The sequence below is a fragment of the Enhydra lutris genome, unplaced genomic scaffold (genome assembly GCF_002288905.1).
Source record: "Enhydra lutris kenyoni isolate GAN:26980312 unplaced genomic scaffold, ASM228890v2 scaffoldscaffold3, whole genome shotgun sequence".
In the NCBI taxonomy this organism is placed as follows: Eukaryota; Metazoa; Chordata; class Mammalia; order Carnivora; family Mustelidae; genus Enhydra; species Enhydra lutris.
In genome coordinates this window covers 81,411,085-81,438,904 of record NW_019154087.1, presented here as the reverse complement: position 1 = coordinate 81,438,904, position 27,820 = coordinate 81,411,085, and the positions used below count along the sequence as shown (strand labels likewise).

General features: G+C 36.0%; 1 protein-coding gene across 3 annotated transcripts in view; it reads left to right on the top strand.

The window, feature by feature from the left end:
* Positions 1-27,820, top strand: part of LOC111154409 (protein phosphatase 2 regulatory subunit Balpha) — a 91,445-nt gene that overhangs the window by 44,978 nt on the left and 18,647 nt on the right. For all 3 annotated transcript variants that reach the window (XM_022513990.1, XM_022513998.1, XM_022513979.1), the window contains one exon: positions 12,219-12,316. In XM_022513990.1, coding sequence (XP_022369698.1) covers positions 12,219-12,316 — 98 coding nt within the window. The remainder of the gene's footprint in view (positions 1-12,218; positions 12,317-27,820) is intronic.

Below are 27,820 nucleotides of genomic sequence, written 5' to 3'. Positions count from 1 at the left end.
CAAAACAAAACAAAACAAAACAAGGGTGGGAGCATCCCATAGAGGGATGCAGGAGCCTGCCTGAAAGAGCTTTCAATGACCAAATCTGGAATAATTTGAACACTACAATAAATGATATAGTAAGAGTATAACCCAGAGTATGAAATAAATAAATAAGAATTCATATAGATAAATAACTAAATAAGTGGGGGAGGGAGACAAATTTCCCCAACAGAAGAATTTCAAGTAATTTATGTAGATACTCCTCAAAGGGGTGGGGCTTAACACCCCCCCCCCCCCCGCCCCGTCCTTATATGTGGGCTGCACTTAATGACTTCCCACCTTAGGGGGGGGAGGGGATGACTTTATAGTGGAGAAACCTGGCAGTCATCAGTAAATAATACTGTTAAAATGTACCCTTGCCTGATGGGATAAGAATGACATCGCACCTCTGTGATCTTCTTGCCAGTAAGCCATAATAGCAAGTGTGGCCATGAGAAGAACAGTCTCAAATTTAGGGACATACTGTAAAGCACCTGGCCAGTACTCCTCAGAATTGTCAAGGTCATCCAAAACAAGGGAAGTCTGAGAAATTGTCACAGACCAGAGGAAGCTAGAGACAAGAGGACTAAATGTAATGTGGGATCGTGGAACTGAAAAAGGACACTGGAGAAAGTGACTGCAATTTGAATGAAGTGTGGAGTTCAGTTAATATTCCAGTGTTGTTCTTCAGTTGTGACAAATAAACCATAGCAAATGTAAGATGCCAGCAAATAAGGAAGGACCTAGGTGAAGGTATACGGGAACTGTCTTTGGGACTCTTCCGTAATTCTAAAATTATGCTAAAGTTAACTTATGGAAAACAAAGATTCAGCTTGGTTAACTTTTGTGCTATGTAACTTTGGTTCAGTGATGTTTGAAAAACCATCCCGTGTCTTGAAATATGGGGAACTTCTCTCTTACGTATTTATGCATTATCACTTGGAGTTAAGTAGCATGTGACTTTTGTGTGTGTGACTTTAAAAGCGAGAAAGGCCTCATCTCAAAAGAGTGAGTAGTGATCAGTGAGTGACTCAAGAATCTCTAGTACCATGGTTAACTGCTCTAGCAGTGGTGGGAGTTGAATAGAGCGGAATCATGCTACATCCACTGCCTCAGTTCTGTTCTGATTTCACCATTGATTGGCTTATAAGTTACAGAAAGTAACTTATGTTAAATCAGTGTTGTTGATGAATTCCAGGTTACAAAGAAACAAATCTGAGATCCATTTTGTCGCAGTGCATTCTGTACTAGTGGACTGACAGAGAGAGATACATGGTCATGGGTGGAGTTACTTAGCATTTGCAGATGTGTTGTCCTTTCAGGTCTTAAAATTTTCCATATTCCAAGTTGCCTGATAAAAGCACATTATTTTTCTCCAGCCATTTTTTTATTCTGTTTTCTTCCTTTCCTAGATGTGTTAAGTATTTGAATACATGGTATATGCTCTGTGAAAGATAAATCCTCTGAAGAGAAAAATCATCTTTTGGTGTTTCTTTGCAAATGAAATTTCTTGCAAATTTTGAAGTTCATAAATGACTTACTCACGATCGAATTATATTTTATAGTACAGTTGAGACTGCGTCTCCAGGGGTCTTTTACTTCTTGCCTAATGGTTAATGAAGGGCCAAGGGAAAAGAGTAGAAAGGGAGGAGTATTGCAAGGAAAATTAGAGCAAAATGTGAAAGGATATTAGCAGAATAAGAACATTGGATGTTTCCCTTATATTCTCTGACACTTTAGATTACTGAAGATATTAGTGAACATCTTTATACATTTTTAAAATTGTTGGATTATTTCAGTAGGATAACTTCTGGAACCTGACATAAAGTTCCAAGAGAATCAGTGCTTTGTGGCTGTCTATATACAAATTACGAAATAGTTTTCCAAAATAACCAGATACACTTCTCTCTACAATGTAAGTAGAACAGTTTATATTTTTTCTCTTGTTTGGTAGAAAATGGTGTCTTATTTAAAAATTAATTTACTTTTGAGTGGATATTTTCTTAGATTTTACCAGTATTGCTCTTCTGTGAATTGTCTTACCGTGTTGTATATTAACTGTTTTTGGAAATACAAGCATTTTTTTCCTAGTCCACTTGTCTTTAGTTATTGTGTAAAATCACATTTTCTTTTATTACATCTATATTGATTATCTCTGGTGTATTTCCACCCCTCCAAAGATCTGATACAAATTTTTTTTTTTTTCTTGATGGGCCACATACAGAAGGGCTAAAGGATGGGGGTAGGAAGGGTGATACTTCAAGCAAGGCAGACAAGACACCCAAGCTAGAGGAGGTATAAGAGTGAGCATAAGTATAAATGTGGAAGCTCTATGTAAAACGTCCTGTTTTCTAGAGAATTTGGCTAGTGCTATGGAACTAGAAAGGAAGACGGTATATTCAGGGGAAGGGTTCATATTGTTCTTAAAATTTGCAAACAGTGAAATTCACCCTTTTTAGCATACAGTTCTTCAAAGTTTGATTAAAAAATACACACACACACACACACACACACACAGACACGGGGTGCCTGCGTGGTTGAGATTCCGACTCTTGGTTCCAACTCAAGTAGTGATCTCAGAGTGGTGAGATCGAGCTCCGTGTCGGGCTCCAGGCTCAGCGCGGAGTCTGGTGAACACCCCCCTTGCTTTCAATCTCCCCCTCCACCTTGCAAGCATGTGCACTTGCACGCGCATGTGTTCTCTCTTCTCTTTCTAAAATGAATAAAAATAAATCTTTAAGAAAAAAACCCATACAGACATAAGTTACTACCAAGATGAAAAGCAGTTACATCATTCCAAGAGGTTTCATGTCCCTTTGTACTCAACCTCTACCCCATTCTTAAGCAAGCACTGATCTGTTTTCTGTCCCTCTAAATGTACCTTTTCCAGAATGTCAGATAAATGGAATTATATAGTATGTAACCTTTTAATCTGGTTCCTTTAGCTTTAGCACAATGCATTTTGAGTTTAATTATATTATTGTTTGTATCAGTAGTCGCTTTTTATTGCTGAGTGTTATTTCATTGTATGGTTATATTATATTCTCTTTATTTCCCAGTTGAGAGTCATTTTGGATTGTGTCCAGTTTATCGTGATTTCGTCCAGTTTCTTGTTTTTCATCCAGTAAAGCTGCATAAACGTTTGCATCCAGATTTTTATATGACCATAGGTTTTTGTTTCATTTGGGTATCTAGTATTGCGATTGCTAGGTCACATGGTGTTTTAACTTCATAAACTGCCAGACTTTTTCTCCTTTTCCCCAAAGTGGGTGTGCCGTTCCCATCAGCTATATGTGAGAGTTTCTGTTGTTCAGTATTGGCACTAGGCATTGTCATCTTTTTTCTTTTTTAAATTTTAATCATTCAGATGGTGTGTAGTGGTGTCTCATTCCTTTTTTTTTTTTTTTTTTTTTTTTTCAAAGCTTGGAAGCTTGTAGAGATTAATTTTTTGTCAGAGTTTCCAGGTTACTTTTATGGTAATGGCTATAGATGTATTAACCTGGTCTTCCTGTCTGAGCTCTGGAAACAAATTCCATAATGCTCATTGTTTATTTAGGTCGCACAAGTAAGATCAAATATGCTTTGTTATTTTTTTTAAACTCAGTGATACAATGTAGACAACATTTTTAATACAAATAGATATTACTGTTTTGGACTGAGAATGTAAGGTATACATGGACAAACTCTGGAGGGATATATACTAATATAATAGGTTCTCTCAGAAGTGGTGTTAAGAGTGATGATTGTCTTTTTTTATAAAGCAGTTTGTGTGATTAAAACAGTAAAGTTATTATAATTCCATTACAGATTTTACAGAAATCACAGTGTATATAAATACATCAGATACATATTTTATAATTTCACAAGTTTGCTGAAAGACTCTTTAGCTTTCATCTGTGGTCATCTCTTAGTAGCGGGATTTCATGTTTTCTTATTCTTTCAGTTTTTTTTAAGTTAGTTAAAGTGATCGCTGTTTTTTTTTCCTTTTTCTTCTTTTTCTTTTCTTTTCTTTCTTTCTTTTTTTTTTTTTTTACAAAGATACTTGTCTTAAATATTTGTCTTAAATATTTATATACTTAGGTTCCTGTTAAGTTTTTTTTCGGTATTCTTATTGCGGTACTGATTTTTATCTTTTGCCTTAGAATTGTAAGATTACCAGGTGGTTAGTTAGAACCAGTGGTTCTTAATCTTTAGCTAATTTTATTGTGGTTAGAGAATGTGGTCTTTAAATTTGTAATTAGAATTCTTTAAGGGACTGTCTGTGGCTCAGTGGATGAGTTTTTAAAAATTGCATAGTTCTTTGGAAGATATTAATTTTTTATATTAGTATAAAGTTCTCTGCAAGTGTGTATCATTTATGTCTACCAGCTGTATACACTTTCTCCCCTTGTTCTTCAAATCTATCAGGCATGGAGAAGCATATGTCATTCTTACACTGTAGTTTAAATTTTTGTCAAATCTTTATCAGCTCCTTCATTTCTGATAACCTTGAATTACATATAGTAAAAATCTCTGGGTGTAAAGATTCATGACTGTTAACATCTCTACCATGCTTTTTTTGGTCCTATTGATTTCTTTTTTACTTTAACCATGATTGGAGGCATTATTGGCATTTACTAGGCATGGGCCAAGTGTATTAGCTATTTGGCAGCTTGCAGGATGGTCTTGAACAAGGAAAAATTGTTCTGGTCTGCATGACTTAGAATATTCTGCCAAAAGTTCATGGTGCTGAAGAAAAAATCACTTACTCTGAGCCTAAAATACAACTTTCTATTTATCAGCTATTTTTTTAGTTAAACATGGGTTTAATGTACATACTGAGGTTTACTGTGTATATCAAGGGAATATTGTGCTTTGAAATATTAGAAATTTTTTTAAAGATTCTAGAAAGAGTGAGCTGGGAGGAAGGGCAGAGTCCGAAGCACAGAGCCCTATGCACTGCTCAATTCCAGGTCCCTGAGATCATGACCTGAGCCAAAAGCGAGAATTGTATACCCAACTGCACCACCCAGGCACCCCTGAAATACTGGAATTTTACAAAGAATTCTCTGTGATTTTGCAAAGGCAGTCCCCAGTGCAGGCTATTGATAGTTTTTGAGTTATCACTATTATATACCTGTATAAGTCTGCATTTATAACTGATCTCTTATAGTTGTTATCCTACATGTAGTGTCCTCATGCTTGAACATTTATATAGTGGTCTTCAAAAAAAAAAAAAAAAAAGTATTTCCCATCTTTTTTTCTGGGACTGCAATGTCCCATACGTTAGATAACTGTTTGTATCCCACAGGTCAAGTCTTTGTTCTTTTTTCCTGCTTTGCTCCTGCCTTTTTAAAATTTTCCCTCCCCTATTGCTAGCCCTTCAAATTCTTGATCTTTTTGACGTCAGTATTAATGCCATCTAGCGTATTTTTCATTTTTAGGTGTTCCTTCTTTGTCTTTCATAGTTCTCAACATGTTGATAATTCTATGTTCTGGAGCATATTTAAAACAGCTATTTTAAGGTTCTTGTCTGCTGAGACCGTTATTCCATCCTTTTTGTCATTTCTGGTTCTGTTGGTTTATTTTTCTTCTGGTTATGAGTCACATATTCGTATCACTTTACATTCTGGTGAATTGGGGTTGAATGCCAAACATTGTCAGTTTACGTTGTTGAGCTTTGGATTTTGTTCTAGCACATCGTTACTTGAGGTAAATTTGGTTGTTTTAACGTTTACTTTTAGCTTTGTTAGGACAGATTTCCATCTTTAGTGCTGATTTAGTCCACTTCTAAGGGGATGCTCTTCTGAAGACTTTACCTGGTGCCTCATTAATTGTGAGGTTTCTCTATTCCAGCTGGTAGGGATCCTTAACAATCCTGAGCCCTCATTAGCTTTCTGGTGGTTCTTTCCTAGGCCATATGGAATGCTCAGATGGGTATTCAGTTAAGGATCCTAAGTTTCCTCTCTAAATCCCTCCAACATTCTTTCGGTACTCTGCCACGAATTGCAGCTGATTCTGCTTTCTCTAACCCCCAGTTTCTGTTACCACAACTAAGTGAGAGTGCTGGTCTGTATTTGAATTCTTCTGTCTGACTACACTGTCCGAAAGTAAAGGGGATTAAATATATGACTCCATTTCTTTGTCTTGTCTAACGGTTCATAGTCCATGGTATTTTGTTCCGTTTTCTAGTCCTTCCCAGCAGGAGGATCCATCCAGATTGTCTTACTTTCTTTTTCTCATGGCCAGAAGCAGAAGACCCATCCTAACCCTTTTCCTCACCCACATGTCAGAACTAATAATTATTTCCTCACTTAATACATAGCAATTATTGTTTATTACTACCATGTATATATATACCATAAGTTAATTTTCCCTTGTTTGAGTTTTTTTTTTTTTGCTGAGAATGTTGTATTTCTGTACCCTGTTTATTTTACCACTTAAGAAATAGAGAAGGTAGGTAATGTTATGTCTGATGAAATAAAAACAGACCAATAATACTGCAGTTGTCACTCTTAACCACCACCGACCACCTACCACTCTGCTGCCAAACAAAAGCAGTTATTTTGCTTTCTTAGAATGAGATTTGGCTACTGATAGTTTAGAAGGAAAGTGTTGGAAGAAATGAGTTCCATTTTATATAATACATTATAAATTGTTGGTTTTTACTAACAGTATAGAAGATTTGACAGTAAAGGTAAAAAACATTGTGGATATTAAGTTTTCTTACTAAAAATTTGATGGTGCCTTGAAGTGATGTCTTTATATTGCTTGGAATTCAGTCTCTGCCTAAAATTACTGTGTGACTTAGTGCACAGGAGGGCAGTTGAAAGGGAGTCCTTTCTTTTTATTAATAACTATATTAGAATGTTCTTTTATGAGATTAACATAGGCAGTTTTTTCATTGTGAAATAACATTTTTATTGCCCATAGGCAGTATCTTTCTTTTTTCTTTAAAGGAGGAAGTTTTTGTTCTTTGAGTTTTGTTGTTTGTTGCTATTGGTATGGGAGAACATAGCCTAGTTGATGTGTTACACTGAGACATCCCTTGAGTTTAGTAGTGTGACTCTTAACAGTGAGGTTAATGTCTTTGCTTTTAAAAGCATGTTATAGTTACTTTAGTCTCTGAAGTGTTCTCAAGTTTTTGTTAATAGTTTGTTTAAAAAGTAGTATCCAGGAATCTATATTTTCATGAAACACATTTATATTTTCATCCTGCTGCTCCTTGGGGCAGCAGTCCATGTTTTGTAAGATAGTTTTATTTTACCCATAACTCATTGTTTAAAGGTTCAAAAGTAGCTTCGGTCTGGCATTCTTGGCTTTGCGATAGAAGTCAGGGTCTGTGCTGTAATGTTTTAGACTTTCACTGTCCAGTGTGGGAGCCAGGTGTGGCTTCTGATGACCGTATTAAACAGTGCAGATACAAGACACTTAAATTATAACACAGTTTTGTAGAATAACCCTGTTGTGGACTTACAGATCGCTTCTATTTTTTAAAAATGGTATGGAACATTAAAAGGATTATTTTCTAGGAGTGAATTTATTATAATTTTCCAAAAACTGATAACCTGTATTTGGTCAACATCGCCAGTATATAGTGTGATAAGGGAGCACTCTTTTTAGAGCCATGCTTCTTCCTTACCTTTTGTGCATCATGGTATCCCTAGAAGGCAGTTGTGTCAGTATGGCACGCTGAGGTAAAAAGTCTGTTCAGATGGGAGGTTAACAGATTTGGGTGCTTTGCAGTATCCAGTCAAACTGATAATCCATCTTAGCACACCAGTAGGCCGTGGCCTGTGCAGTTCAAAGCTCAGTTTCATAGTGCTCTTCATAAGTGAGGTTTTGTGGTTTTGTAGGCAGCGTTTGGTTTTGTTCTTCCTTTTATTCCTCCCTTTCATAGTCACATTTTCAGTGAGACTGTGAGATCTTGGCATTTCACGAGTCAAAAAACAACTTAAAAAGCATCATCCACAGACTTGGAGATTTAATAGGTGCTTGTGTATATTAGATGGTTCTTACGCTGATACATGTGGCTTAGCATCCAGAAATCATGGTATTTCTTTTCTTTTGGGGGGAAAGGATGAAGGAATGCCATTGACACCATGCCTATTTAAATCCCATCACACAAACCAGAAAAATACTTACCTCAAGTATGGCTGTATTAAATACATGAAGTATAAAAATCACAGCAAGGAGGCTACAAGTCTGTCCACCTACCCCTTCACCAGAAACATTGCTCTACACTGTTTAACTAAGCAGTGATTTGGTTGACTATTTCTGAAAATTTCTCTTTGTCCGTTGACTTTGGCAAGACGAATAATAACAAACACCAGTATCTTAAGAATATCTGTAAATTGAGAAAGTTGTATGCCTTTCACCCATCATTTCTCTTCCTTCCGAAAGGATTTAAAGTAGGTTGATTTCTGTGGTGTATGGTATCTTTATCTTCGGTTCCTGCCCTTCCCTAATGTTCAGTGTCTTTGGATTCTTAGGCCAGTTATTAGTTGTTTATAGGATTTCTCAGCCTGTCAAGTGTGCCTGTTAAAATTTTTTGTACCCTTGCTGCAGAGTTGTTTCAGTATTAAACATTTATAACATCACTTTACTTTGGCATTCTAGCTGTTAGAAAATAACCATTCCTGGGATGAGTGACCATTGTGAGAACAATTTTTTTTTTCTTTTTCAAATTTTTATTTAAATTCTAGTTAGTTAACATATGTAAGAACAGATGTGTTATTCTTGTTGCAGCTTGCACTAAAATACTGGTCTTTTTCTATTCTTCTCTCCCTCCTCTACTCCCCGCCCCCCATAGGCTCTCTGTTACATGGGCACAGACACAGACCTACACACTTACTTTGCTTCCCCTCCCTATCACATATTCAGTGACTGCATTATAACTTGCTTCGTGGACCAATACTGTCTTAAGATTTTTGTATTTTTATTTGACAGAGAGACAGCGAGTGAGGGAACACAAGTGGGGAGAATGAGAGAAGGAGAATCAGGCTTCCCGCTAAGCAGGGAGCCCGATGTGGGGCTTAATCCCAGGACCCTGGGATCATGACCTGAGCCAAAGGCAGACGCTTAACAGCTGAGCCACCCAGGTGCCCCCAGTATTGTCTTTAGTACCTAGGGGTAGTGTATTAAAGTCTGCTTTATTACTTGATCCCTGTTCTGTCTTCTAAGGATTATTTAGATGTGGATTTCTCATCACCACCATCCCCATTCCACATCTTTCTTCAGCCCTTTTTACTATAACAACCTCCTTTCTGACTGATCATCTCTCGATTTTTTTTCCTGTCCCGGTCCTCCAAGGAGGTTCATTGGAAATAGAGCCCATCTTGCAGAATACCTATCCCTCCTGCTTTTCACTACTCAGCCAGGAAGCTGGTCAGGCTAGTCATACCATCATCATTGACATGTATTAAGGTATAGCCATGACAGCTCATCTACTAAACAAGCAGTTGTGATTTAAGTGAATGCAACAATTTGTACCTGGAAAAAAGATGAAATAATGTAAATACTGAGCAAATCCTGCCTATTATTTGTTAGATGAACAGAAAAATGAATCTGGTGTTAGGTGTGAGCATTTAACCAAGTCAAGAGTTTTAGAGTTCATTTGATGCAGCGTGACTTTATATTCAAACTAAGTAGTTCATTTGGTGCATTAGCCAAAGAAACCATAAACTAGCAGTGCATTAGGGGAACTTGGCTGAGTTGGACTGACAGCAGAAGCGATTTATGCTTGTCTGAGGGCCTTGAATTTATTTACTTATTTATTTATTTAAGATTTTATTTATTTATTTGACGCAGAGAGATCATGCCCTGAACTGAGGGCAGAGGCTTAACCTGCTGAGCCACCCAGAAGCCCCTGAGGGGTTTGAATTTAAAGATAATTTTATTATGTATGATTTTTACCTTATTCCCCGATTTTAGAACCTAACCTTCAAATAAGTGAGTCCATATATTCTGTCTGATATTGTTAGCTCCTATTTACTTTCTGTCTCAAACTGTACTGTAATGTACTTTGAGTGAGGGGACTTTGTATGTTTTTAGTCATTTAACATATTCAGTACAGAAGTAAGTACAGTACACAGCACCAAATAGAATGGCTTTAATGTTTGATTTCTTTCTTTCTTTTTTTTTTTTTTTTAAAGATTTTACTTATTTGTTTGACAGAGATCACAAGTAGGCAGAGAGGCAGGCAGAGAGAGGAGGGGAAGCAGGCTACCTGCCAAGCAGAGAGCCTGATATGGGGCTCTATCCCAGGATCCTGGGATCATGACCTGAGCTGAAGGCAGAGGCTTTAACCCACTGAGCCACCCAGGTGCCCCAATGTTTGATTTCTTAATTTGTCCCATTGCTTGTGCAGTAGTGTGTTGCTCAGTATTTACATATTAAATATTTAATATTTACAGTGTAGCTTTTCCAACGTTATTTTATTGTTGATCTTTAGTTTTTTACTATTGTGATGGGAAAATATACTTGGTGTGATTTCAGTCTTAAATTTGTAGTATTTGTTAGGTCTCTTTTTATGTGATTTAATCAGGGGATTCTCAGTACTTGAAGAAAATATGTATTCTGCTTTTCTTGTGAATGTTTTATATGTATATTTTAGAATCATGTATTCTGAAGTATACTTCAAGTAAAAAATGTTCTTGTTGAAAAAGAAATTTTAACTAAGGGTATCATTTAAAATAAATCATGTCAGTGGTGAGGTGAGTGGGGGATGGGTGAAGCAGGTGAAGGGGATTGATAGTAAACTTAATCATGATGAGCACTGAATATAGAATTGTTGAATCATTATATTGTACACCTGAAACTAATATAACACTGTTAACTATGCTGGAACTAAAATAAAAAACAATAAAATATAGAATGGCTTTAAGAAGTATTTACATGTGTTTGGCTTTACAGAGTAGTGCAGTTTATTCAGTTTACAGCTTTACGTTACATATGCAAACACCAAACTTAATCTTTCCTCCTGATACCACTGACCATGGGAGGCTTCTGGAATAAGGTTTTTAACCTGGAGGTGGGGTGCTGCCCATGCCTTCTGAAAGGTATATACAAATTTTTGTGCACACTTAAAACATAGGCACTTATATGCTGTGTAACTTTCAGTAGATTCTCAAGAGTGTTCCAAAAAGGTAAAGTGTCTTGGACCTAGGCAACGGAGAAATCAAAGAAAGCGTTCCAAAATCAAACTGGTCTTGGAAAAATCACTAAAAAGAAAACTATAAAACGCAGTGTTGTACGGATTATTGATAAAGATATGTTAGTAATTTTAAAAATTTAAGGTAGACAGCATTCTTTATTTATATCAAGTCAGCATCTTTAAATTCTTACAGTAAGCCTGTGTAGACCAGAAAATGACTCTTCTCTTGTAGGAAGTTTACTTACTTCAAGTGCATATGACGTAGTCTTTAGTAATTTGGCTTAATACTTTGTAGTGAAGAACTTCTTAATAACAGTGGTAAGTTTTACACAGTAGTTGCTTTATCTTAATGCCTAATTCTGTAACTTGGATTTTTTTTTTTCCTTAGCAAAATGGCTCTAGTGTCAAAAAGCAAGTGAAAAACCCTTTAATTTTATTTGAACTTAACTGTGCGACTAGCACTGACTTCAGGTGTAACATGACTGATTCTAGTAGCCTTTGTGTTGCCACAAGAGCTGTGCAATATTGAAGGTGCAGTAGTGCAATGCATTTCTGCTGTATGTGTGTTCTGTTTGCAGACTTTTGTTTGAGAGGCCATAATTTGAATTAATAATTTTACTATTCTATCTGAAATCATTTTTACATTTAAAAATTTCCCCCATTTCAGTTTTATCTGCTTTAATTTTGTAGGTTGCCTTTGGGTTTGCATAAAGAACTTTATCAGAAGTATATAAGAAAGAAAATTAACAGAATTATTAATGTTTAATGATGCGATCAAAATGTTTCACAAATTGTTGTTTTAGTGAAATACCAGTAACCCTCTAGTATTTAAGTATTTATTACTTCTGTTCTTATTAAAATATTCTCATATTGATTTATTCTGGAGAGAGTGTTTCTTTGGAGAACCAAAATGTTCATGGAAGAACCTTAGAATTACTTATTTCTGATGATGGTTTGATCTATATGCTTGGAACATGTTAGGGAAAACATGCTAAGTTCTGAAACTAGTAAGTTGGGAAAGAAAAACTTACATTTTCTCTTTGTTTTTGTTTCAATTATACAGCAGATATAATTTCTACGGTAGAATTTAATCATTCTGGAGAATTACTAGCAACAGGAGATAAAGGTGGTAGAGTTGTCATCTTTCAACAGGAGCAGGAGGTAAGTGTTTAAAGTTTAATATCTAAATTTCAGTTTGCTCTTGGGGCTAGAACTTGTGTTGCACTGAAGTATCTCATCGAAGGATGTTGGCTTTTTTTTCTTTTAAAGAAGTACCTGTTTATTCAAGCAGAATATCTTAACTGATAGATAGCTCTGCTTTTCTTAGCTTTGTGTGTGTGTGTGTGTGTGTGTGTGTGTGGTTTTGATTTAAAAACACAGCACTTTAATTGTTAGAAGATTTGGTTAGAGAAAGGAGTGGGAAGTGGTGGAATTAATCCAAGAGTTGAACTGGTTTTGAAGCCTTGGTCCCCCGTACCCCCCCACCCCCAAAAAAACTCCGTAAAGCAAAATTGCTTTGTTGTCTTCTCAGTGCCTAGTTTGCTTTGTGTAATTGGGGGTGGGAGGCTAGTTTAAAGGAAAAGCTGCTCACTTATTTTGATAATTAGTTCATACTAATACTGTTACTATGATTTAAATCGGTTTTAAATGACAATTGCATGTATACCTATGTAATGTAATTTTATAAGCTCAGTACCCTTTTTAAGATAAGTTGATTTGAAAATTGTTTCCTTTTCTCTTTGAAGAAAGGAATTTCTCATTCAAGACTCTTGAGATTAAAGTGAGTTTTATTTTGTTTGGGTATAGCTTAGGCACACTTCTAAATCTGATTGACAGGATTTCTCACTAAAATTTTATGCTGAACAGAATTTGTCACACTAGATTTTCCCTTGCTCTCTCCCACCAGTTATAGATCAAAATTTAAACCTTATTTAAAATCATTTGCTTTGAAACATCCTGTCCCTGTCTATAGATCCAAAGAGGGTTAAAATAATGTGCATAAATTGGAAGGGTTTACAAATAGATGTCTAAATCATAACAGGGAGTTAGGTTTTAAAGGATTGTGAAGTTCCTTAAATAAGCAAAGAATCTAGTAATAATAGTTAGGTTTTAAAGGATTGTGAAGTTCCTTAAATAAGCAAAGAATCTAGTAATAATACTACTACTTTGCACTTCTATAGCGCCTTTGACCTGAGGATCTCAAAGTGCTTTACAAACACTAATGAATTAATCCTCACAACACCCCAGTGAGGTAGGTAATTTAATTTTAAAAGAAATGATTAATAGTGTCTGATTAGAAGATGCACAAACACTAAATATGTCTCCTTTTATTATTTTTTTGGTTGGAAGACAAGATGAAAAGACTCCAGCTTTTCTTGTCAGAGACTGTTCTTGTGGGAAGTGGGGTTGGGGATGGGGGCAACATCAATTTTCTGTTCCTGTTTCAAGCAACTAAAATCTTGACCACAGGAATCTTGAAATACATAGAGTTGAAATGGAACCTTACAGATCATTACAGTTTCCCTTTCTTTACAAGTGAGAAAGTCAGGATACTAAGAAATCACTTGATTAGTGGCAGAACTAACAACTAGAACCCAAAACTTTTGACATGTAATCTTTTCAGTATTCTTCAGTGTCTTTCATGTTAGATAACCAAAAAAATGAATGTTAATTTTGTTACTCAGAATTTGAGCTGGCATTCCCCTAAGCATTCTGTGCCCTTGAGTGTTTTTGCCTTTTTTTTTTTTCCTGGAAGTTAATGACTTGTCTATGCTTTGCTTCTATTCTAAAGAAAGGTATTTGGAGCTCTCGATAAATGTACTCAAGAGTAACAGTTGAAGCTGTCAGTAATACCTTAAATTGGAATAAAAGGTCTAACACGGAGTTACTTGAAACTGCTTGAACTTTACTTGTATTGGGAAACAAAATTTTTGAAGCAGATAATTTTTTTTGTGAAATGATATAGGAGATTCTAAAGTACTGATACTTATTTTTAGGATTTTATTTATTTGGTAGAGAGACAGCGAGAGGGAACACAAGCAGGGGGAGTGGGAGAAGGAGAAGCAGGCTTCCTGCGGAGCAGGGAGCTTGATGCGGGGCTCAATCCCAAGACCCTGGGATCATGACCAGAGCCGAGGGCAGACCTTTAACGACTGAGCCACCCAGGCATCCCTAAAGTACTGATATTTAAAATACATGCCCTGATAACGAGAATCAGCAAAATGACTTTTTGAGAAGGGTCACTGGTATCTATCATTCTTAACTGCATTTAAGAATTCAAGACCAATTCATTATCTAGTACTTCAGATTAGTAGTGTGTCCACTGAGAATTACTTAGTGTGAGTATCAGTATTTTTAAGTGATAGATTAAATAATGATGATGTAGTGATTGATTTCCTTCTCTGAAACTTGATCTTGTTAATATTAATTTGGTGCCTGTTACCTAATTTATTTTCCGCATTTTAAAGCCGTATCTTTTACTGGAGCTTCTAGTATAGTGCTGTATTCAGGACAGTCACTGTTTACGACACTGATACTATATGTGCTGCTTACATCTAGAGGCACCTTTATGTCAGTACCTAATATATTTAGATTTTTATGAATTCACACTTATTACATCTGTGAAACAGTGATACAGTTTGAAAAGTGGCCCTTTCCTAGTTTTTAGATAATCATAGGAAAAGTTTATATCGGAAGGCTACATTGTTTAGTTTAATAGCAGAGCTCTGGAATTACAACTTTGATTTCTAAATTTCAGTCCACCTTCTAACAATCACAGCTATTATGCATACATTTCAGGGCACACTGATGCTTGTCCATGGAGCACGTCTTCACCTCTGTTGATGATGCTAGCCTGCTCTGTTTGCAAAACACAGTGGCATTTGCATTATTGTCTTTATCTTCTCACCCATTGGCTGGGTGAGAACTTCACTTAACTGACATATCAGACTGATGCCTTTAACTCGCCTGTCTCACTTCTGTTGTGCTTCAAATGTGGCAAACTTCTGCCTGTCATCCTGTTAGGTACCTCTTGCTGCCTGTCCCTCTTTTCCCCTGTCAGAGAAACTAGGTATTCATTTTGAGGGTAGGTCTTCATTCAATTCAGTATATTTCAGCCTGGTGATCCTGTAACATTTTTTGCTGTCATTCAGTAATAACTTTTCTAACTGATATGTGCTTTTTTTTTTTTTTTTTTTTTTTAAGATTTTATTTATTTATTTGACAGACCGAGATCACAAGTAGGCAGAGGCAGGCAGAGAGAGAGGGGAAAGCAGGCTCCCTGCAGAGCAGAGAGCACGATGCGGGGCTCGATCCCAGGACCCTGGGAATCATTACCTGAGCCGAAGGCAGAGGCTTAACCCGCTGAGCCACCCAGGTGCCCCTAACTAATATGTTCTTAAAGTTTTCTGTTTGATAGAATCTCTTGATAGAAGCAGTCATGTAGGGAAATTGAGGCACAGGGATAAGATGATTTCCATGAGGCATCCTTCCTCTTGTGTTTTGATATCCAATCAAGTGTTCATAGCATGTCCTAAAATAAGTCAACAGTCTTAACTAATTTATTGTCATAGCTTGTATGTAATAGCTTTTCACAACAAAGTAGATGGTGGGATATATTTTTTTGATAATGAAAATATTAATACAGTTGTTCTTGGCTGATTCCAAAGCCACTGTTAGGTGTGCTTGGTTTCTGTACTTTTTAGGGGAGCTTTGTTTTTATGGGTGCTCAAATTAGGTGGTTTGCAGTTGTTGAAATAGCTGGTTTCCTCTTGACTTTGGATTGCTCAGATCTTCAGTTTTCTCTAAGGCTTTCTGATGTACATGATAAGTTAATGTGTGTGGGGAGTGATTTTTTTTAAAGGAATAATTAAGGAGAAAGGTGAGAAGGAGAATTTTTCCTTGTTTTCAGTTCTTCCTAGATTACTGTATAGCCTTTGGTTTTTGTTTTCTGTGAGTGCTAGTAATTTGCCAGGATTTTTCTCCCCTCTCTGTCTCTGTCTCTCTCTGTTTGTTGCTTTGTGGTATTCCTAAAGCTGCTCAACAGGATATAGAAGAAACCTTAGAAATCATGCTTATCACAAAAGATGGGTGGGGGTTTAAAAGATTGAATTTTCTTTTTAAATTATTTGGAAAGACTAGAATGGGGCTCAAAATCAACAAGATGTTGTTTAACAGAATTTATTAATTAACTATAACTTTGTACAAAGGAGTTGATCTAGTTTGATGTTTAAGTGAAGGAATAGAACCCACTCACTGTTCTAGGGTGATGTGGCAGCATTCACTTAACGTGGTGTATTTACTGAGCGCCAATCAGAACAGCAAATTCAGCAGTGCCAGTGAGGAATGGTCAAAGGGACTGAGCCTGTAATAGCTGGGAGAAGAGATGATTTAGAGTCTTGATGTTTAGAGATACGCGTGAGAAGAAAATGATTAGTTTATTTTGTATGTGGAAATAAATGCACAAGAGCTGGATGCCCTTCTATCAGGAGTATTCTAGAAAGAATACACTAGAAGTTCAAGAAAATACCACTGTTGTGGTATCTTCCAAATCAACATAATCTATTAAATGAGATTTCTTTTCTAAGCTACCAGGCTTTCACTGTCTTTTTTTTTTTTTCATTCTCTGTTTGACCTAAGTTTGTGTTTTTCAGAGTGCAAAATACTGGAATTACCAAGGGACATATATTTCAGATGCAGATTCCTAGGCTCTGTCTCCGAACCACTAAATCAGAATGTCTGGAAGCATGAGATTCCACTTTTACTTTTTTTTTTTTTTTTTTAAGTCCTTTGGGAACTTCACCTGATAGAAAATGTAAAATTGAAATTGGGTATATTCCACTACCAGGGTAATGATACAAACTCCAAAATATAGCTTCAGGTTTATATTATCTAAAAATACATTTAAACTGTTTTCCCAAGGTAGATCTTATGATACATAGAGAAAAATGCACAAAATCACAAGTGTATAGTTCTGTGAATTTTCACAAAACAAACACACTTGTGTCGCTCTTCCCCAGATCAAGAAATGGGATATTACTAGCATATCAGAAGCCTTTTCTGTCCTTTCTTGTCACTACTACCCTCTACCAAAGCTAACTGTGAACTTGTTTTGCCTGTATTGAACTTTATATGATGCATTCATAGAAATTAAATGCTAAACTTTACAGGATTTTTCAAGGGCTCTCCACCTTTGGTGTCATGGATTTTCTCCAGCCTGGTCAATTCCATGGACTTCTCAAAATGTCTTAGATGCATAAAATACATAGAAGGAAACTATATTGAAAAATATTTTCAAGGTTAAAACACATTGAGTAATACATGTTTTTTGTGGACAGCAGCTGTGGTGTGATTTTAAAAAACCTGTCATTTCTATAGTGACAAAGTCACAGGTACTCCTAATAATGATGGTTTATCGCCTCTATCCATACTTAGAAGAAATGCCGAATTTTAGCTGGACATTAGGGGGATAAATACGTAAACTTGCACCACATCCAAGTTCACAAAATCCCTGGGTTCTGTCCATGGATAAGATTGTAATAGGGCCCCGATTTAACAGTCCCTAGTAGTGTAATCTTCTTTTACCAATAAAGAGATTAGGGGCCCAGATGATGGGCCACAATCATACAGTTAATAAGGTGAACCCTTATTCCCTGTCCTGTTTACCTGCCTGTAGCTTTTCCCATTTCGACCTGGGTATAGCAACAGTAGTTTTTCTGCCAGGCCTGCCAAGGTCGCTAAATCTCAATTATAAATCTTCACAGCAAAATACTGAAGATGTATGCATACTTCCTATCTGTGTCTCAGTGTATCACCAATTTATAAATGACTTGAGATCAGAGAAGATAATTAACTTTTCTAAGATCACACAGCTAGCGAAGGTGGGTAAAAGCTAATTCTGTATAGGGACACCTGGGTGGCTCAGTTGGTTGGACGACTGCCTTCGGCTCAGGTTATGATCCTGGAGTCCCGGGATCGAGTCCCGCATCGGGCTCCCAGCTCCATGGGGAGTCTGCTTCTCCCTCTGACCTTCTCCTCACTCATGCTTTCTCTCACTGTCTCTCTCTCAAATAAATAAATAAAATCTTAAAAAAAAAAAAAAAGCTAATTCTGTATAAATTGTTAGAATACCCAAAACGCTGAGTATTGTTTTCAACAAATGAAACAAATCTGTCTCTGCTAAGTAATGAGACTAAGTGGTATAAATCACACAGGAAAATCAGGTTCATCCCTTAATAATAATGAGGAAAGTACTGGATCTTAGCTTTTTAATAGTAGCCATTAATGAATGATGTTTTCTCTGTGGTAGGCTTAAGGAGAGAAAAATTAAAAAGTTTGAATTGATAGTTTAAATACCTGGAGAAGGGGCGCCTGGGTGGCTCAGTGGTTAAGCCTCTGCCTTCGGCTCAGGTCATAATCTCAGGGTCCTGGGATCGAGCCCCACATCGGGCTCTCTGCTCAGCAGGGGGCCTGCTTCCCCCACCCTCTCTGCCTGCCTCTCTGCCTCTTGTGATCTTTCTCTCTCTCAAATAAATGAATAAAATCTTTAAAAATAAATAAATAAATACCTGGAGAAGTTGTAGTCTTCATTTCTGTTTGTTCATGGATTCATCAGCAACCTCACCTCGTTCATCTGTCTGTCTCCACATTTCTCTCCAACCAGCTGTCACACACTTATAAACTACCTATTAATTTTTGAGGTTCTATCTCATTTAGAATATTATATTTTTCAAAAGTGGATTATCATTTAAAGTACCTTTGCTGATTGCTGAGCTTGTCAGAATGATGGTCACTAAACAATTGTTAGACAAAGTAGGATTCATTTAAGTGTTATTTTTCTTAACACTAGATTAGATCTTGAAAGAATATTTTGACATATTAAAGTAAAATTACTTTTCCACTTCACCTGTTGCCCAGAAATTTGAGTTAACCATATTTCTTATATTGTCCTCCCCAAATTCCAACAGCAACAAACAGATCAAAATCTGTGAAACTAGTAATACCCAGTAATTTTAGAATTTACTTTTTCTTCCCTCTTCTATTGTCTCCTCAACATCGTACAATACTACTTCATTGTATTTTTCTCCTAAGTAATTTTTTATCTCTAATTAAAAAGTCATGGGGATGCCTAGGTGGCTGTCGATTGGATGTCTGCCTTTGGCTCAGGTCATGGTCCTGAGGTCCTAGGATCAAGCCCCAAATCGGGTTTCCTTCTCAGGGGAGAGTCTGCTGCTCCCTTTCCCTCTGTGCTGTCCCTCTATCTCAAATAAATAAACACAGTCTTAAAAAAAAAAAGTCATCATACTCATTGTAGATAATGTAGGAAATAAGGACAAGGTGCAAAGAAAATATCTACAACTACCAAACAAAAACAAACACTTTTGGTGTGTTTTTAAGTTTATCTTTCTAAAATGATGTTATAATATATTTAGGGTGGTGTGGTTTTTTCCTCCCTTGCATAATATATGTAAAGACCTTTCATGTCGTTAAAGATTCTGAATCATCATTTTTAATGATTGTATGGTATTCCATTACTGATTCCATTTACTATTTAATGTAGTCTCTATTTTTAGATACTACCTAGAGTGTTTTATTTCTTGTTTTCGGTTCATTTTTTGTTTTCTATCATAAATGACGCTATAAAAATATTCTTCTGGTGGAATCTTTGAAGAACTTATTACTGCTTTAGAACCTTCTAGAAATTAAGTAGCTGGATCTAAGGTTGTGCACATTTTTAGTCATATTGGCCAGATCTTTTTTAGTAAATTTTACCGATTTATACTTCAACCAAAAATTTCTCATTAGAGATAAATAAAACAAATTGGTAGTTGAAAACGTATTTTTTACTGGGTTTTAGTTTTACCTAACCTCTTAATACTTGGAGTTCTTAAAATTGTTTGCTCTGTGCCCTGTTTTTCTGTTGGTGTGTTTGTTAAAATGATTCTTATAGGCCACGTGTTGTGAGGAGAACAAGTTTTTTCATGAGGCTGTGTTTTTCAGTTTTGTGGATTGACTGCCTTTAACTTTTGTTCACTTTTTTGTCTTTGTTGTTGCTTTCCTGACTCTAAATTATTTAGACATTTACTCATATTTCATTTGTCCCATTTCAATTCATTATCTGGTTGAAATTTATTACCCTAATTAATACGGTTTCAGGATCTTCCCCGCCTCTGCTTTCTGTGCCACTCCCAAATGGACAGGCATGTGATTCCAACATACTTACTGAAAATCTTTTCACAATGATTGTTTTAAATGTATCTTTATGAAACAACTTTTTTTTTTTTAAAGATTTTATTTATTTATTTGACAGATAGGGAGCACAAGCAGGGGGAGCAGCAAAGGGTGAGGGAGAAGCAGGCTCTCCACTGAGCCGGGAGCCCGACACAGGGGTCAATCCTAGGACCTTGGGATCATGTGTGACTTGAGCTGAAGGCACACGCTTAACCGACTGAGCCACCCAGGTTCCCCTCATTTTTCCCGTATTGTAATTGAGTTGTATAGACAGGTTTTGAAATTCATTGAAGTTGTTTCTTTCTCATATATCTCTTTATGTTCTTTTCAAAATAAGTGACTTGGTCAGAATAAAGTGTGTTGGAGGTTTCCTAATTTGAGAAACTGACTTAAGGCTCCTTGATTTTGAGGCCATTATATGTTTAGCTGTATCATGTTGTTTCTAAATCGCATGATGTGGATTGATTGGACTTCCTGTCTATCTGGAAGAAAAACTGATACTTCAACATTACTCACTTTCTCTTTTAATTCTCAAAACTGCCCTGTCACACCAAAGGTAGTGAGGATAAATTCTGTTTAACACGTGAGGAAATTGAGGTCTGAAGATTTTATATTTAATGAATCTGTGAGGTAAAAACACACAAAATTAGTAGAAAGAATTCCCCCCCCGCCTTTTTCTAAATCTTAACATTAAGTGGGGTCCATCTGCTGAATCTTGAAACTCAACTCCTTAAGAGTCTAAAAAGTTGTCTATAAAGTGCATGTTTCTTAGTAAAGTATGTATATAGTAGGCACTCAGTGAAGGGGCACAACTTACTGAATGTAATTTAGTAAGTTCCTGCAAAATCTTAAGGTATTCCACCACAGTCACTGTTATTGTGATCAGTTCATAAAATGTTTGAAGTTTCTTTTTTTGTTTTCTGTTTACATCATTGATGTAATTGGTGTTGTGATTTGATTTATTCTAGAAAGTTCCACTTGTTTGCATTGATAGTGGCTTGTTATCAGATATAAATTGATTTATCTCACTGTCCCTGAATGGTCCTTTTCACAAGTCTCTAAAACTCCTTAAACTACTTTGAAATAGAAAACAAATGATTCCCTGACAAATGTAAGATTAAAGTAGCATTACTAAACAGTAACTAAGTTTTAGTAGTGTTCTGTTTGGAAGCTTAAAAAATATCCATTCTCATTTATATGAAATGATTGAAGTACAGTTCAGTTTTACTAAAACTTATGTATTGTTCAAGGAGCAGAGGAAATCCTACATTTTCAGAGTTTCATCTAAAAAGGAGGAAGTTAGTTAAAAGCACAGTGTAGTTATTTATATTTAGAATTAACTGTTAATGGACTATCAGGTGATGTTCTTTTCCAAGATCATTTTTAATTCATTATACTTGATTTGTTTATCATGGAAAATATGAACAAATGTATCATTTTTCACAAAGAAAAAGATAAAAATCCAAAATCATCCCATCTCATGAGTAAAAACCAATTTGTGCATGTTCTGGGTGTTTTTGTTACTGTTTTGCAGAATGAGAGAGAATCATGTTGAACATGTCATTCTGTAACTTTCAGTTTTTATATCTGTTGATGTTTACTCAGGTTAATCTAAGTGAAGTGATGAGACTGTTACAACTATTGAAAGGAAAGGAATACATGTGTAGTTGGAAGAATATGTCCAGTCTGTTTTTATAACTTAAGTGACAAAAGTGCCAATAAAAATGTAGCTTGTGGGCACCGCAGAGAATGGGTACCAGGAAGCGTTGTGCCTAAGTTAATATGGTTGACAAACATTGATTTGCGATTGAATGTAGTTGGCTCTGTAGTAATTTCATAAGTCATTTGATGGACATTGAGGTTGTTTATGCATTAAGTTGATACATCTTTGCAGATATTATACTTTGAAGTGGAATTGTTGAGTATCTGTTATTTTTTAAGGCTTTCAGTAAGTATTGACAAATTATCCAGAAAGGCTGTAAAAATTTATACTTCTGCTAGTAGTATATGATTTTGCCCATATTTTGAGAAACATTAAAATTTTTTTATTCATCAGTTTAAGGACAAACATTATTTCTTAATTTTGATTACTGATGATCAGTTATACATAAATATCTCACCATTTTTTATATAAATTGCCAACTTTTGACCTTTGCCATCTTTCAAGGAAAGGTGTTAATATTTTTCCTAGTGACTTTTAAGGACTTTTTATACATGAAAGACCATAACCTGCTATCATAAGATACAATTTTCTTGCTAGTATGCTTCTTTTAACCTTTAAATATTTGTTTCTTAAGTTAGATATCAGCCTTTCTCTGCTCTTTGCTTGTCATTTATACTAAAAAGTTCTTCACTGTCAAGATACATAGAAATTCACCATTGTTCTTTCCTTTTGGTGCTTTTACTTATTTTTAAGAATTTAATTTTTCCTTCTGTAATTTACTTTTGTATAAGAAATGAAGCTCAGTCCTCTTGTCCAATGGTTGGTTGGTTCTAACACCATTGAATTTTATTATTGTTTTATAAATTTTGTTTTGGTTTGCTTAAACCTCAGGGGCCTACTTGAGTGCATGACATACCATAGCAAGGTCCTCTCTTCAAGGAAACGAACCTGTACACATAGGTGTGCAGACGCACATACTTTGCACATCACCTCCTCCTCATTTGGATAATCATTTCAGTGTGTTCTTGTAAATATGTATTTTGTTTTTTTGTGTGCTGAATTCTTACTCAACTATAGCAAAATATTCTATAACATGGAACTTTTCAACCGTTTCCAACTATATGATACAGTATTGCCAACCATGTATATGTTGTTGTACAACGGATCCCTAGAAACTACCCCTCAGCCCTGCATAACTGAAACTCTATAACCACTGAACAACTTCTGGCCCCCTTTCTCCTCCCAGCCCCTGAACCACCATTCTCACTTGCTGTTTCTATGAAGTTGGCTACTTTAGATAACCTCATATATGTGGAATCATGAAATATTTGTCTTTATCTGCCTGGATTGTTTGATTTGGAATTATTTCCTCCTGGTTCCTCTAAGTTGTAGCGTATGATAGGAGTTCCTTTTTATAAGGCTGAATAATATTCATGTGTGTTTGTATGTCACATTTTCTTTATTCATTTGTCCATCAGTGAACATTTAGTTTGCTTCCACCACATGGCTGTTGTGAATAATCTCTTTCAGATCCTGTTTTCCGTGCTTTCAGATATATACCTAGAAGCAGAATTGCTGTGTCACAGAGTAGTTTTATTTCAAAAAATCACTCCCTGGTACTGTTTTCAAAGTGGCTGCACCTTTTGTGTGCTACATTTATTTTTACACTTTATTGAAATATACTCAAAAAAGCACACAAAGCATTAGGAGATTATTACACAGCAGACATATAGGTCAAGAAAGAGATGGACCACCTGGGTGGTTCAGTTGGTTAAGTGTCCAGCTTGTGATTTTGGCTCAGGTCATGATCTCATGGGTCATGAGATTGAGCCCCAAGTGGAACTCTGTGCTCGTGGGGAGTCTGCTTGAGATTCTCTCTCCCTCTGCCCTTCCACCCGCTTACGTGTGTGTGCTTTCTCTTCGTCTCTCTCTCAAAGAAATACATAAAACTTTAAAAAAAAGAAATAGAACTTCCTGCCCTTCTACATAACCCTTCTCATTCCCCTTCCAAGTCACTGATTTCTTCTTCCTCCCCCTATAAGCCTATTTATAAGCCTGTCTTCTAACACTTAGTTTAATCTATAGTTTTAGAACTTTCTATAAATAGAATCAGGCAGTAAGTGTTGGGTCTGGCCTTTTTGTCTCAGTATTACCTTTGTATAGAAATAATTTGCTCACATTCATTGCTGTATAATTTCTTTTGTATTGCTGTATTACAGTTTATCCATTATGTTATAGAAGTGTATATTTTGGTGTTTCAGTTTGTGGCTATTAATAAATGCAGCTATGAATATTCCTGATTATGTTTTTTGGTAATATAATCATGCATAAAATTATGTCATGGGATAGACAGAAGAGTAAGAAGTGGTTCTGCCAGTTTTATTCTCATGAACAATATATGAAAATTATGGCTGTTCCACATCTTTGCCAATGCTTCATTATTGTCAGTCTTTTTAAAATTTCAAATATTTTTGGAGGTTTTAAGTATATCATACTGTAATTTTAATTAAAATTTGTTGGAAGAATTTTTCACTCTGTGTCTTACCTTTTCCCTTTCCTCAGTGGTGGATTTTGATAAATAGAGGTTATTAGTAGAATAACACAGTACAGTTTATCAATGATTTCCTTGAGCTTACTGCTTTTTCTGCCTTGCATCAGAAATACTTCTCTACACCAAGGTCCAGGAAGACATAATGTGCCAGATCTTTTAGACGTGTGCTTGTCTATTATGGTAGTTATTTGCTCCATGTGACTATTTAAATTCTGATTAATTAAAATTAAATAAAATTTCAGGTTCACTTCCTTAGTCACAGTAATCACATTTCATAAAACAACATGTGCTTAGTGGCAACCATATTGGACAGCACAGATACAGACTATTACCATTACAGAAAGCTATATTGGGCATTGTTGTCCTAGAACCTGATTATTAAACATTTATATTTATTTTTTTTTAAAGATTTTATTTATTTATTTATTTGACAGAGATCACAAGTAGGTGGAGAGGCAGGCAGAGAGAGAGGAGGGGAAGCAGGCTCCCTGCCTAGCAGAGAGGCCAATGCGGGGCTCGATCGCAGGATCCTGGGATCGTGACCCGAGCCGAAGGCAGAGGCTTTAACCCACTGAGCCACCCAGGGGCCCCTGTATTTGTATTTGATTCACCTGGAATCAATTTATATGACTGGTTTGAGGTAGCAGGGCTTGAGGTTCATTTTCTTTCTTTTCTTTCTTTCTTTCTTTCTTTTTTTTTTTTTTTTAAAGATTTTATTTATTTGACAGAGATCACAAGTAGGCAGAGAGAGGGGGAAGCAGGCCTCCTGCTGAGCAGAGAGCCCAGTGCAGGGCTCTATCTCAGGATTCTGAGATCATGACCCGAGAGGAAGGCAGAGGCTTTAACCCACCGAGCCACCCAGGCGCCCTGAGGTTCATTTTCTTACATATGAATAGCAAATTAACCAAAACCATTTAATGGTAAGACCATCCTGGTTCACCAGTGCTACTTTGTTGTAATTCAGGGCTATTTCTGGGCCTTTTATTCTATTCCTTTGGTTTATTTGTCAGTACTGTGTGAGTACCACACTGTCTTCATTACTTTGTTCTAAAACTTGGTCATGATATAGTATCTTTTATATATTTATGAATTTTGTTTGTTGAAATGTGTGATTTCATTTTTTTTGGTACTGTGTGTTTTTAGTATATAGGAAAAATACTGTATATCACATCTCATTCAATATCCTACTTTTTTAAACGAAGAGCTATGTTTTCAAGATCCTTTTGTCTTACTATATGTACCTCTAACCCATTTCTTCTGATTTCTGCACTGTACTCTAATTACTGGGTTAATTCCAACCTCCTTTACCATACCAGTACCAGCTTTTATTCTTTTTGGTCATCTATTGAATGCCTGTTACGCCAGGCACTATTACATGTATTGAAGGATAAAGCACTTCTAGATTTATTTATTTTCATATATAAAAGTATTTTATTTAGCTGTATATATAATTCTGTAAAGAGATTGGTTAAGAACATAAGTTCTCTAAGTGGTCATAACAAGCTACGATAAAGGGAGTTGCAAACAGCTATGCAAGAAAACAAAAATATGCAATATTTCTACAATGTGTTGGTTCTCTATGTAGGAGAATTTTTAAAACAAAACATTCTGTGATGCATTTTTGGGGGGCACAGTGTTAAGAACAGGGAATTATATTTCCTTTTCTTCATATTTTGTTCACGGTACTTCGTTTGTACTTACTCACTGTCATGATCATTACAATAATATAAACTCATCCCTCCTCGTTTTAGGTGGAATCTGATTGCTCACTTAAGGCAAAAGCTCACAGCTCTCTGCAGTTCACTAAGCTAGTCTCCATTTATGCGTCTCTTTTATGGCTGCTGCTTTTTGTTACTGCTACTGTCATTTTTGCTGCTGTTCTTTGTTCTTGTTGATTTGTCTTTAAAAATTCTTTCACTGTAATTTTAGTGGAGTTTCAGGGGTGTGGATGCTAATATATGAGCCTAGGCTGGCATTTTTAACCTTGTAGACATAACTTTCATCTTCTGTGATGTATTTTTTTTCTGTTGAAAAGCAACAGTGCTTCTTAAAATCCATTAAGACTGTTAATCACCTCCATGGTTTCGTTTTGTATTCTGTAATGGATCATGTTTAGACCCATGTAGTAATTATTGAGTCTTTAGAATGATGGTATTTTTTTCTTTTCTGTTTTAGAAGATATGTTCATATGTTTGTGCTTTACTTACTTCTTTGTTGTGATCCATATAGATACAGTTTTTACATATAGAACTATATGTGCTTGCCCTTAGTTCTTTATATTGCTTACCTAAGTTATGTGGACCTTAAATTCTGCTTTAAGTAAAGTTCCACTTACATAAGTTACTTGAAGGTAGAGATGCTGTGTTTTTCAATCTCCATACTTCTAGAACCTGATGTGTACATGGTACCATAGTTTCTTGTTTAAATTCAAAACATAGCATTCATGCTAAAAATTGAATTGCTATTTTGGATTTTTTGGAGAATAACATGACAAACTATTTATTTACATATAATGTATTATTTGTTTCAGGGGTACAGGTCTGTGATTCATCAGTCTTACACAATACACAGTGCTTACCACAACACATACCCTCTCCAGTGTCCCTCACCCAGCCACCCCATCCTTCTCACCGCCTCCACTTCAGCAACCCTCCATTTGTTTCCTGAGAGTAAAAGTCTCTTATGGTTTGTCTCCCTGTCTGGTTTTGTGTTGTTTTATTTTTTCCTCTCGTCCCCTATGATCCTCTGCCTTGTGTATCAGATTATACACATCTGTGAGATCATACGATTGTCTTTCTCTGATTGACTTATCTCACTTAGCATAATACCGTCCAGTTCCATCCACATAGTTGCACATGGCAAGATGTCACATTTTTTGATGGCTGCATAATATTCCCTCATATATATATCCCATCTTCTTTATTCATTTATCTATCGATGAACATGTGGTCTCTTTCCATAGTTTGACTATTGTGGACATTGCTGATATAAATACTGGGGTGCATTGGATTACTACATTTGTATCTTTGGGGTAAATACCCACCCAGTAATGCGATTGCTGGGTCATAGGGTAGGTCTATTTTCAACTTTCTTAGGAACCTCCATACTGTTTTCCAGAGTGGCTGCACCAGCTTGCATTCCCACAAGCAGTGTGAGAGAGGGTTCCCCTTCCTCTGCATCCTCGCCAACATCTGCATGACAGACCTTTTAAAACAGCAATTTT